The sequence below is a fragment of the Eurypyga helias genome, unplaced genomic scaffold, assembly GCF_000690775.1.
Source record: "Eurypyga helias isolate BGI_N326 unplaced genomic scaffold, ASM69077v1 scaffold180, whole genome shotgun sequence".
NCBI lineage: Eukaryota > Metazoa > Chordata > Aves > Eurypygiformes > Eurypygidae > Eurypyga > Eurypyga helias.
The window spans coordinates 81,789-95,171 of record NW_010223568.1 but is presented as its reverse complement, the minus strand read 5'-3'; the positions used below and the strand labels follow the sequence as shown (position 1 = coordinate 95,171).

Below are 13,383 nucleotides of genomic sequence, written 5' to 3'. Positions count from 1 at the left end.
TCCCTGCCTTTGAACCAAGCGACCGTTGGGGGAGGGATCCCCTGGGCACTGCAGGGTATGTCAACTCTGTGGCCAGCTTGGACTTTCAAAACTCGAGGCCCACGCTGTATCTTTGGAGGAACTAAGGAAGACAAGTTTAGTCCACAAGTACTGTGAAGAATATGAAGCACAAGATCATTCTTAAGGCTGAGAGACCTGGGGTTGTTCAGCCTGGAGAAAAGGCTCCATGAAGACCCTATTGTGGCCTTTCAGTATATAAAGGGGGCTTATAAGAAGGATGGAGACAGACGTTTTAATAAGGCCTGTAGCAACAGGACAAAGGTTGATGGCTTTAAACTAAAAGAGGGGAGATCCAGGCTAGATATAAGGAAGAATTTTTTTTACAATGAGAGTGGTGAAACAGTGGAACAGGTTGTCCCATCCCTGAAAACATTAATGATGAGGTTGGATGGGCCTCTGAGCAACCTGATCTAGTGGAAGGTGTCCCTGCTTATTGCAGGGGGGTTGGACTGGATGGCCTTTAAAGGTCCCTTCCCACCCAAACCATTCTAGGAGTCTGTGAAATTCTTTTCCATTTTTGTCATTTTAGAAAATGCCCTTCTTCATTCACTGAAAGCAAACTCCCTCAGGTGACAAAGGACGCAGACCCGATACCCTACAGCTTAAGTTATTTGAAGGAGCTACATTTCAAATTCTACTGCGTGACTTCCGCTTGAGTAGTGCAATATTATTACACCGAGCACATCTGAAGAGCTGTGGGTACTGGCTCTTTGTAACACAATACAAAAGCTTTTATGATAAAGTTAATTACATATTCCTTTTGACATTTTAATTTCCTTCCCCTAATCCCCAGTCTTTGTACGCTTCCAAACACAAGTTTGGACAAGGAGGTAAAATATGACTGGAAGAGATTTCGCTGGTCTCAAAGAATAATATAAATGCAACACAACTCTTCTGCCACTATGTTTTTCTTTCTAAGCATCGCTGACAATAAAGAGACTTATAAGGAATGTCTGAAACAATAACAAGTGCAGTTTTTCCAGACTCTGTGTTAAGGTACAGTTACAGACGAACAAAGACATGCACTGCTATCAGAAGTCTCTACACACAGAACCAGACAGCAGTCTGTTATAGCCACTGGAACTGAATTAACGTGCTCTGACGGTTTCAGAGCTGCTAGGGGCCATCTGGTACATCCGCAGCCCGTGATCCACTTCAAAGACGTGTGCTGGCAATGGGCATTGGCAGCAACACTTCCAAACTCTATGTGAACCCCAGGAAAACCATCTATACTCCCACAATGGCAATTGATCAGCCTTGTCTGGGCTGTGCCAGGCCATGGCTCCTGCACCCCCCTCCCCTACACACCTCCTGCCGGTGCTAAAGCAGATGTGCTGCAACCTGTGCTCTGTCTGACACAGGCGAGAAGGAGTAAACAAGAGAGCACGGAGCTAACAATATGTGGCACTGTGTAAGTGGTTAAGAGACTGGTTGGGGGAGTAGGAGAGAGACAAAGGAACGAGAAAGTCATCATCTGTGGAAAGGAGAGAGGAGACACAGGCCCTAGCTTAAGCAGGAGCTACTAGACACCTTTACTGAGGGGAGAGCAAGGCAGGCACAAGCACAGGGTGCTGGTTTGGTTACAAAAAGTACAGTAAGATGTGCTGAAGTATTAGTTCGCAAAGATGGGTACAGCAGAATGTATATGCATACAGCTGTGCACAAAGACAGGAGCAGCTGCCTATCCAGAGGTGACAGCTGCACACTGGTTTCATTAGCTGAGAGCAGGTATACAAGCAAGCTTTGATGTTTGCTACCAAAAGAGTTTTGATATATGATTCCCACCAAGTTGGTGGGAACTTGACACATGCAAGCCTCAGTCAACCTTGCTATTCTCGGCCACTGTTCGCAAACTTACTGCTGAGAATCCTCTCCCACAAAGAACACTCAAGTGCTTTAGAACAAAAGTCTTAAAAGCCCTCTGGCTGACTTAAGAAGAATCAAATGCCTATATATTGTGCTATAATTCTTCCATAAGTCAAAAGAACATTAAAGGAAGGTGTGTGTATATATATATATACACACATGAGTATATGCAGTATTACCTTTCCCCATAATCAGTAACAACTTGTACTGAAGATAATACAACCTGGAAGAATATAGGTCAATGGTATTTAATGTACAGAAGGAAAAACATTTGTAAAGCTTTGAATGATACTAAATTCCATGTGGAAACTTGCAGATGACTGTCCTTCAAGTTAAAACTTACCATGTACACTTAGCTTCACCGACTGAGTCACATTCCCAGCAATATTTGTGGCTACACAGATATACATTCCACTGTCTGAAACTTGTGTCTCACTGATCTTCATTGACCCTGAGGGTAGGAAATTGTGTCTGGAAAAATTAAAAGCAGATACACCATATAAGCTTGTAATAGAAGGTGAACGACCTCTACTTACACACTGCTAATGACTGCTGTGAGCTAAAATAACACCGTTCTACAGGGCACACTGAGCTGTCTGTGCATATTATTGAACTATTACTCACTCATTTTTTCTTTCTCTTCACTGAGCTATTACATTCAGAATATTCATCAGGACATATTAAAATCTCTCTTGTTTCTAGACATCAAAAAAAACCCATCAGAAAGAGAAATGGAGCTCTTCAACCTCTCATCACAAATTTTTGCTCAGAACAGGTCAGCAGGGTCAGAAAGTTAAGCAACTTCTGATACTATTTCACCCTGGCAAAAACGTTGTTACAGTGCTCAAAGATGGAAAGGAGTTTCTGAAGAGTATTCTGATTTGAAACCACCTGTTCTGATGTTACAGAAAGTGCCATTATTCATCACTAAATAGTTAAATACAATAGTATTGGTTTTTCACTACAGCTAAGCTAAACTCTTATGCAGAAATCCAAAGGAACTGACATAGGGGAGGAAATGAGGCAGGAATAAAAAAAAGACAGCTAAAAATTGACAAGAAGAAATTCAAATCTAGCACTCAAGGTTACATGCAGAATTTAGGCAAATTTGGTGGGAACTAGTGGTATCATCCATCTTCCTTTCTCTGGCACTCTCTAAGTAGGACAATGTTATGATGTGAGCATAAATGGTGAATTTGGGGATTGCAGTGGTCTGGAGAGATGAATGGGAAGTGAAGCGTGTTTCCTCCAGGCCACCCAAATCTGTCTGGTATTATGACTCCTCCTCTTCTGCCCATATCTTTCCAAACTTTGCGTTTTTCCTATTTCTTTTTAATCCCCAAAGATAGATTGCTGTGGTAACTTATCTCCCATTTTGTCCTCTAAATACATTTGCTTTCTGACAGAAGGTCCTTCATTTCTATTTCACTCTTCTTTTGTTTACTGGCCACATTTCTAACATCATCTTTGGGTGGTCTCAAACAATTTTGTTTGGACTAATTCTTTAACTTTTGCTGACATCTGTAAACAATTCTATGGACTCTGCTGAGCTGGACTTCTGCTACTCTGGACAACTTGGATCTCTCCGCAATAGCCATGAGCAAGTAGCCTAATTTATCACTGTCTCCTGAGGTAAAATGAGGACAAGCAAAGGAGCAAAAATGCAGATTCGTTAGTGCATGCAACGCACTCACAGGAGACAACAGAAAATTCCACACATATTACTAACAACAAATCAACTCTGTGCACAAGCCTCCTTCACTAAATATGCTGGCCCAGTAGCTACTAGTTGCCGAGGCTGTTGCAGACTCTCTGGAATGGGGGGCTCTGAGGTGCAGATTTGGTGACAAGGGAACCAGGCTCAGCTTCAGGTCTGTATGATTCCTTACTTCAGCTCAGACACTGGTTTATTCCTTCAACTTGGATCAGTGGGAGACACTAGACAACAGGCACAGCTATGGCTGCAGTCTGTGTTTGCCCAGTGTTACCATTTCCTGGTCGATGAATACAGATGCAGCCTTCACCCCTTCTGAGGTATCTCAAAGACGTGAAAAGCATCAGCACACCCCATGACAGTACCTGGCACTTCAACTGGGAACACACAGAGAATAATCGCCTCCTCGTTTCCCCTCTTACTTTGTACCACACTAAAATATAACAGAGAACTCCAACACTGTGATGCATGCTGTATACAAGGTAGTCCCCAATGCTTCAGCTTCTAAAGTTGTCAACTCAACACTTTTATGAGCATTTAGCTATGTTTTCACATGCTGAAGAATATCTGGAGAGTTTCTGGATCCAAAACACAGTGAGCAATGAGCCCTTGTGAGCGCTCCCAAACATTTATCATCATCTGTGCTCTACTGGCAGCCCAGACTTCATACGAATAACAATGCTCCCCTGAGCATAAATATGAAGTGCTTAAGAAAAGAAAAAACAGTTTTTAAACATTTATCATCAGACATAGATTATGTGGGTGTCTGGGCACCACCACAGTACAAATATAACACGACCTCTTTCGTCTTCGCCTCCCGAGATTTCATATAAGCATGCACTGGAATGGAAGCTGTGCAGCGATGCATGGTGTTCGTACCCTTCAGAAAAGCATAAATATGAAGTGCTTAAGAAAAGAAAAAACAGTTTTTAAACATTTATCATCAGACATAGATTATGTGGGTGTCTGGGCACCACCACAGTACAAATATAACACGACCTCTTTCGTCTTCGCCTCCCGAGATTTCATATAAGCATGCACTGGAATGGAAGCTGTGCAGCGATGCATGGTGTTCGTACCCTTCAGAAAGACATACACTGAGTTTCAAGACCTAGTAAAGCAGGGTCCTCATGCAGGACAACTGAATACCTTCTGATTGATCCTGAGGCAATTCGAAATCATATAACCTTCTAAAATCTTCAAAACTGAGATGCAATTTCACTTTTCTTTTGTTTTCAATCATTGTTACCTTGGAGAGAATGGAGATATGAGCTGCATTTCTTTGGCCCAGGTAATTATAGGGGGTGGCAAGCTCTTTACTTCACATGGAAGTGTGACATCTTCCCCTGCAATTACTGAGATCTCTATGGGTTTATCATATGCATTTCCTTGCTGGTCTCCAGGCCTGGATACTCTAGGTTTCACTATAACATGGAACATGTTAAGAAGCTGCAATGAATATAGGTATTTGTACAAATGCAACACCATACAATTTCACTCCAGATTAAACACCAATTTTTTTATCAGGTATATAACATTACAATCCTATTTTTAATGACATGTCTGCAATAGACACAAATCACTGCAACGCTGATGTGCAGTGCCTGAAGCTCAGACACTGGCTGACGCCTACATGCAATACCACAAATACCAGAAAGACTTCACTACCTACCCAAAAAGCTGGATAGCAAGAGATACACGTAGTTCATGCATACGCTGAGGTCTGTATTGCATAGACAGCACGCAACCAATACCTAACTGTGTTATGCTACAGCAGCAATACTTGTGAAGCTAGTCTACACCTAAATAATTTTTTTTAATAATACTGGGAGATAGTAGGAAGCTTTGGGGCCAATGGGATTAATGGATCTTCATTCTTCTATCAGCAGGGACTTCTACTCCTATACAGGTACTTCCTATTCACTTCCATAAAAGAAGAAATTACAGTCAGCCCAAGATCCTAGTCCATTAACTCAAGGCAAATAACGTTTTAAGAACCACAACACCTGAAGGACAGGCTTTTCAGCCCATCAGCCATTTGTAAAATTGCCTACTATGTGGATTCAGCAATCTAGGACAAAATCAGAAGCACTAATTAGAGAGCAGTTTAAATCCTGTTGCACCATGTGTATCGTCATTCACAATCCACCTGAGTGGGTTTTACCACGTAGAGTACAATGCAGTGGGGGGCAGAGACGACGACACTATGATTTTAGCTCATACATACCATAGACAGTCAGCTGGACTTTCCGTGTAGCATAACCAGCAGCATTTGTTGCACTGCACACATATTCCCCAGTCTCTTCACCCCCTGGTGAAACTACATAGAGACTTCCATCAGAGCCTGCAGAAAATTTCACATTGCTGGGAAGAATTACTTCTCCTTTCTGTGGAAAGAATTAAAAAAAAAAACCCAAAGTCCACAGTGCATAGATCTTCTAAAATAAACCAACCTACAGTCATTTAATTCAATAACAGCTAAAGCTTACAGAGATAGAATAAATTCTAACAAAACCATAAAAACTACTAAAGGAATATAAAACTGTTAGTACCTGTAGCATCTCCCCTAGCTTATCCCATTGCTGTGATCCATTTATATGAAAACTGCTGTCCTTTTAATGTAACACTGGGTCAGATTTTTCACTGTGAAATAGGCTCTTTCATGCAGTTCTGTAAACCAAACAACTTGCAGGCAGTCTGACTAAACTAAGCAATGTTTTAATTTACATTACAGTACTACTTCTATTGTTGATGGCTGAGATGGATAAAATATTTTGAATAAACTAGGAGGCCTGGCCCCAAAATTCCATCCATACAAATGAACTAACTTCAAGTAGCTTTTCACGCTCCTTGAGCGTGTAAGTAAGAACAGCAGAAACATAGGGATTTCTTATGCAGAAAACATGATACAGACCTCAATTATAAAAAAAAAAAATTCAAGATTTCAGCTGTGTTAATCTTGACATTGATTTTTGATGTCAAAACATCGTGTCAAGGACATGCTTGAGAAGCGACAGAGGGTTAACCCCAGAGTGCCATTATTACACACACTTTCCTCAGAGGGGAAAAAAAACTGTCTTCAGGTGAGGCTCCAAAACAAAAATGAACTTTTGGTCGGTGGCAGGTTGCCTAATCTCAACGTGAAGAGATAACTCGTAACAGGAATATGAACAACTTCTACAATGTTAAAAACAATGATTCAGCGATAACCAAAGCCCTTCCAAAGAAGAGAACATCGATCTATGGCTGGACCATGGCCAGAAAGCCCTGCTCTAAGAAACAAAAGCAGACAGAAAGAGAGATGTCCAGGTCCCTCACAACTAAGGCTTTTGGTCATCTTTCTGGCATATCGTTTTTATGACAACTAAGTAATGTGTTCAATTCATCTTCCCCCACGAACAGCTCAAAGATGAGAAAGTACCTTGGACCAGACAATAGATGGTTTAGGAACTCCACTTGCTTTGCAGGGTAACGTTACTGGGATTCCTTCAATGGTGCTGAATATCTGCTGTCCGTGCTGAATAACAGGCATAACTAAAAATAAATGCACATATCAAACGCCTGCAGAAGAGAGATCTCAAACCATGGCACAACGCTTACAATAAAATGCTGACAGTGACCAGCCACTTTCCCCTCCACTGTCCAGTCTTCCGCGACAGAATAAATACCCATTATTACAAAGCATGTCCAGCCATAGGTTGATCATTGGATTAGGTACACATAGTTTTAAACTAAGTGTAGGTATTTCACACAGCTGATGGCAATCATTTCATTAACTCTTTGTCACAATATCCTCTGACAATAGTTTAGGCCGGGCTTCCCAAAATGATGCTGTACTTGATTCAACCTATACAGCACCTTTCAGGAGAATGGGTTCAGCATTTCTGGTGTTCAATCTATGTCCATCAATGGACAACATTTTGAACAGAACAATGAAGAACTGATCACACTCCAAGCTTATTTCATCTTTGTTATAAATGCTACAAAGTTGTGCTAACTGCAGTGATATTTTCTGTAGGCACTGTTAGATGAATAAAAAAACCCAGACCACTTCACAAAGTCAGTAACAAAAGATAACAAGAACCCCCGTTCCCCTACTTAACTGAGGTGCTTTTGTATTAACAACAGACAAAAGATCAGATTTAAGGCTATAATACTAAAAAACTGATCTTTCTAAAAACATACAAATACATGCCTTTCTGTTCTCAAGTTCTGAAATATTCCAAAAACTAGTGTTGATATGCAAGACCTTATCAGACACTGAGTACTTTCCTGTATTAAAAAATAATAGTTATGCTTAACATAAAAGGATGTGCCAGCATCTCGAGTGAAGCTTAAAATAGGTCTCCCATGATTAATTTAACATGTCAGAAAATTTCAGGCTGCAGACCATGAAGTGGTTGTGAGCCCACACAGAGTTAAAACAAGTGTGGTCAGCTAAAAAACATATGGGTTACCACAATGCTAACACTTTGCCTTGCTGTCAGAGTAATTTTTGATATGTTTTAATTAAAGAAAAAATAAAAGGGGGGGTTTTGGGGGGGGGAAGATTTTGCCAACTCATAATTCTCCCATGTGTTGTGCTTCCCTGTATCAGTTATGAAACCCCTCAGACAGTGCTTTTCATGGTTTCCCAGTAAGCTTCCACTTGCATCTGTTTTGTTACAAAAGCTAGAGATCACGACTGCACAGCCCAACCTCTGTAAAGGTTTAACAACTAGGATCTTTTACAATCACAGAGTGGTGTTATTTGTGTTTTATTTTAAAAACAGTCTCAATGGCTCAGTTCTTTCCGGTGCAGTGGATCCAATTTCCCACCACGTTACTTTACAACGTAACATCATTACAAAAGAGGAAATGGGAAAAATTAGTATAAGCGTAACAAAAGAGATCTAGTGAGCGCTGTTAGGAAGAAACGTGCTCTCATCTTACATTCATCACACCAACAAGACAGCGTTCCTTACCATACACATTTACAGTAGTAGTTTTGTTGCTTGTCCCAGCAACATTACTTGCCATGCAGGTATAATCGCCACCGTCCTGCAGCCGAACTCTTTCAAGGTGCAGGCTTCCATCACTGCGAATGTTAATGTAGGGATTGGGAACCAGCTGCCAAGAGTGATGGAACATTTTACTGAAGAAAACGTTTGCTGATACTATTTACTTTGCATGGCTATCCTTGACTATTTGACATTCTTAAAAATCGTACATTCCTGGTGAATTTTACTAGAGCTGATTCTACTTTCCACCTTTCATAGAAAGCTAACTTGAAGTAAGACTTTTGGTGGCATCTTGTATTTACTGCTGAAGTGAGATTAAGATCTGCTACAACAACTCTGCTCTGCCACCACACATAAAGAAGAGCCGCTCTTGCTCGTAATTGTGCACTGAAGCAAAACCAAACTTAGCTGAACTATTTTACTCCATCTTTTATTGGTTATTCCAGTAACTCCATCTGATCATAGGTCAGCTCTTGTTGAGTGCAATGACTTGTTCTTCTTCCACAAACAGATCCTTTTTTTAATTAAAGTTACCAAAACCTTCTAACTTTCCATATCCATCAGGTAGAAGAGATCAGCTCTGAAGCATACCAGGTTGAAAGATAAGAACAGTTATAACTTTAAAAAAATTACTCTTCTTTTGTGAACATCATATACCCTATAGCAATGACCAAAAAAAAAAAAAAAAATCAAACGAGCTCAGCAATGCAGACTTGCCTTAGAGAAAGGTTGTTAGAATGCAAAATCACTCCAGTCACGCCATGCTCAGAAAAAGCTGCATTATTCTCTACATATAACTTACTTCAACATTTCCCTTGGAGCGCAGCTTTAGCCGTGAGATTATAGTTACAGGAAACTAACACTACTACACATGGAATTAGCAGCTCAATAAGGAGGATGCTGCCACTATTTCTCACAGAACTTACAGCCTGTGCTACCTGTTTGTGCTACCTGCACTTACACAGTCTAAAGAAAAGTCCAGTGATTCCCAGGGATTCGAAAATTGGGCAGAAAAGTCTATCAAGTGAAGGGTCAAGTAGTGCCAAGATTCTGCTTGGTGACAATACGTTATCACCTTGTAATTACAGCTGTGGGGAAAAGGTTTTATGGAGAAATTAACAAGAAAGATAAAAAACAGGGTTTCATAGGAATGGTAAAGTCAGTAATTTGGCTACTACTAGAGAAATGAAACTTCACTCAGACAACTAACCCGGGTGCAGTGTGTCTACACCACCCAACATTAAAAGTCATGGTGTTGAAATAAACTCCTACATCTACAGAAATTTTGAAGTTGGGTTTGGTTTTTTTTTTTAAATAGGGAAAAATAAATGCTTTTCAGTTACTAGGATTTCAATTGCAGCACTTTTGTCATTCTGGTGTCATTCTTGGTTGGAAGTTCTTTTCTAGACCTTCACATTCCCCACCACCATCTCCTATTCCCTGATCTCCATTCCCAGTATGAAATTTCCTAGCGTGGGCAGTGATCAGCGTGAGGCGTGACTGTCAGGATGCCACACTTCACTTCCCTCTGTGTATTTTGATCATTGCTAGGGGAATGGCTGTACTCCCAAAATGGCAGCACCTGCAGACACTCAAGTGGCAGCTACTGACTTACAGATACAGACAAGTGGCTTCTCCTGAGGAGGCAGCAGCTCCTGGTGAGTGGTAGATGTCTGCTGTAATTCACCTCAATGGATCGGACCCTTGCTTCCTGTGGCCCAGTCCAATCTCATGAAGCATCTTTATTTGTAAGCATAAAACCTATCAGTATATTTGTCCAACAACTTTTGTGTTATCATGGCCAAAGATGTGACTTTTTTCCCTGCCAGTAAATCTTACAGGAAACAAAACAGTCTTACCACCATACTGTTTTTAATCCACCTCCGGTCTGGAATGGGGTTTCCAGCAAGCAGTACACACGGCAAAGTGAGCTGCTGCCCCTCAATCACATTGGCTGTGGCCGGGCTTACTCCAATCAGAGGCACGACTTGAACCAAAAAAAGAATTAGAAGAAATTATTAGCAATTTTTATATATTCACGTAAAGTATTAAATCTGAATTTTTATTATCCTGTCACTAATGCTGCTTGCAGCAGCAGCAAAGGTCTCCTTGTGCAAGCTACTACACAAATAAGAGCAAGAAACATTTCCTGCAATGAAAAATAAGTGATTTAAATAGAAAAAAAGGGGTAAGATAAACAATGCAGCCATCAACAAAATCACCACAAATGAAGGTGTGGGGTGGCAGAAGAGAGAAGAGGAAGCTGGAAGAATACACGTACAATGATCCTAAGACTAAGGAAGGGCAGCAAATGAAAGATGTTGTTCAGCTAAATTGGATCCAATCCAGCATTTAAAAAAAACCCCTCATGTTCCCCTGAATAAATAGTCGATACTTTATTTTTCCTTACTTGGGAAAAATACCAAAGAACGAAAGGAGCAGGTTTGGGAGGACAAAAAGTAAGTGGTAATTTCCTTTGGGCATAAAGTTGTACAGGATGAGAACAGAGGTCAGCAGCAAAGCAGAATATTCTGCACGCTCAGTAGAGAGCCAATAGAAAGCACTCCTGTGTACATCCTTTGTAAATTAATCCTCATTTAAATAATGAGGATTAAACAACACTTTTAAGTAGGTAAAAACATGTCTATGAAATACTACTAGCATTGCAGTTTCCCACCACATGTTTTAAGTTAACAAATGGTTTCTTTGATGGCAGATGGACTGTGTTCTTATCCTCCTGAAAATGTATACATTACATAGCACTGTTTTTCCTTTTATTGCCAGTTGTCCAACTGAGATAATAAACAACTCTTTAATAGCACAGCTATTGTCAAAGCTAGACATTTAGTGTCCTCTTGGAGCACTACCATTCCTTCCAGTTACATCAACACACTGACCTAAGCAAGTTCATTGCTGCTTTTGGGGTTTTTTTTTAAATTAATTAAATGGCAGAAACCCCAACATTAGCATTCATCATTATGGGGATTTTTAATTCCCTAATAAATTTACTTAGGAATAAGAAACAGAAGACAGGATAAATCAATTTTATGGTTCATGTTATAAGATATAAATGAAATTAATTCACATTATTGTAGCCAGTTAAAAGACAATGTTCTATTGTGCAGAATATGACAGAATCAATTTTAATATTCCATGCAAATGGCTTCTGATTCAGATTGTGTGTGGATGACTACATCGGTGTAAACACAGCTCTAGATAAAGGCATATAGGTATGTCACCGTGTATGCACGTAACCCACAGACATCCTATTTGTTGTACAAACACCCGACTACTGCCTCCCCCGGTGTGTTTCAGGTACTGAAATGCTGCTAGCCTCTTCTTTCGCTGCCGTTAACCAGCCTTACCCAGTCCAGTTACTGTGATCGTGGCTGGCCGCGACTGAATCCTTCCAAACTGGTTCTCAGCTTCACAGATATAAGTTCCTTCATCACTGACCCACAAACCTGGAGAGGGGGCAGGGGGAGAGATCAGATTGCAGCACCTGAAACAACACTGAGAAGTCTGCAATACATGGTACGGTATGACATATGTACGGTAGGCAGGAATTACTTCAACCAACCTGATTATGTCTAGAAAGAAATAAAAGAGCTAAATAAGAGTACAGAATAGCATCACGTAGTGTATGTGTGACTGAAGAGAAAATCCATGGCTCCCCAGTATGAACAAAGACCATAACCCACATTCATTGAAATAAAGGTATAATAATTTCCCATGAAGAAGAGTGAAGTCAATGACCAAACACAACTGAAATCACAAACATGACTCTCGTCACCAGCGATGAAGTCAGTATCAGAAACATAATCTGTGATAAAAATCGAGTCCTTTTACAAAGTTAGCAATTTTGTATGCAGTAGCATAGTGACTTCAATGCACTATATACATCATGTTTTGTTCTTGTACCTTTTCTTTACAAAGTTTAGTCTACCTACTGTTAATAGACAGAGCTCCTGTTCTGAGTTGACTGACGGAACTGACTGTGAATGGCCTTGAGAAAAGGGAAGCACCGTTTAGCCGCCTCCATTTGACCTTTGGTTCTGGGTAGCCCTGAACATAGCATGGCAGCGTGATGTTTGAGCCAATGTCCGCAGATTCATCACTAGGCTCCTGCGTGAAAACCGGGGCAGCTGGGGAACAAAAAACAACAGAAGGCGAATTGGGGTTGTAACATGACATCAGCATCCTGTTACATTATTGATGGCCTAAATTTATGTCCCATTATGCACAATCATTTTTCTAACAACGGATTACCAACTCTAGCAGCACCTTAAAAAGCAGCCTTGCATGTTCTGTACTCACAACGGGGAGCTCAGAAACAGGCCAAACGCCTCAAAAAATGAAGATACAGCTACCCTCATCAGACGAATATGCGTGCTCAAGTGTTAGTATCAGTAAGTTCCTCATGACAGGATGTGTCAGGCCACAAGCAGTTAGAAATAGTTAGGAAAAGAGGAGAGGAAGGACTAAGTTACAATAACCTCACATAGCAACTTAAATTAGTATATTCTCTATTTGAGAACTATGTTAGGTTGAGGTATGAACAGTTTCCTTGTCCTCGTGCCTCTCCCGTTTTCCTCGCAACTTTTATGATTTGCAAAACTGTGCCAGTTTTGGCAGGCACAAAGTCACAGTAGCTAGTATGAGGCTATGCTTTGGATTTTCATTGAGGATAATGTTGATAACACACAGGTGTTTTTAATGTGAGGCTATGTTTTGGATTTCTGC

The 13,383-nt window shown here is 40.6% G+C and overlaps 1 protein-coding gene across 1 annotated transcript in view; it reads right to left on the bottom strand.

Annotated features, from left to right (window-relative positions):
* LOC104515595 (hemicentin-1-like) overlaps positions 1 to 13,383 on the bottom strand; it is a gene marked incomplete at both ends in the record, with an annotated part of 103,999 nt that overhangs the window by 40,412 nt on the left and 50,204 nt on the right. The window contains 10 exon segments of the mRNA XM_010159995.1: positions 1 to 5; positions 7 to 121; positions 2,270 to 2,397; positions 4,890 to 5,064; positions 5,868 to 6,027; positions 7,062 to 7,174; positions 8,605 to 8,749; positions 10,500 to 10,627; positions 12,006 to 12,104; positions 12,591 to 12,785. The exon segment at positions 1 to 5 is cut by the window's left edge and continues 147 nt beyond it. Coding sequence (XP_010158297.1) covers positions 1 to 5; positions 7 to 121; positions 2,270 to 2,397; positions 4,890 to 5,064; positions 5,868 to 6,027; positions 7,062 to 7,174; positions 8,605 to 8,749; positions 10,500 to 10,627; positions 12,006 to 12,104; positions 12,591 to 12,785 — 1,263 coding nt within the window.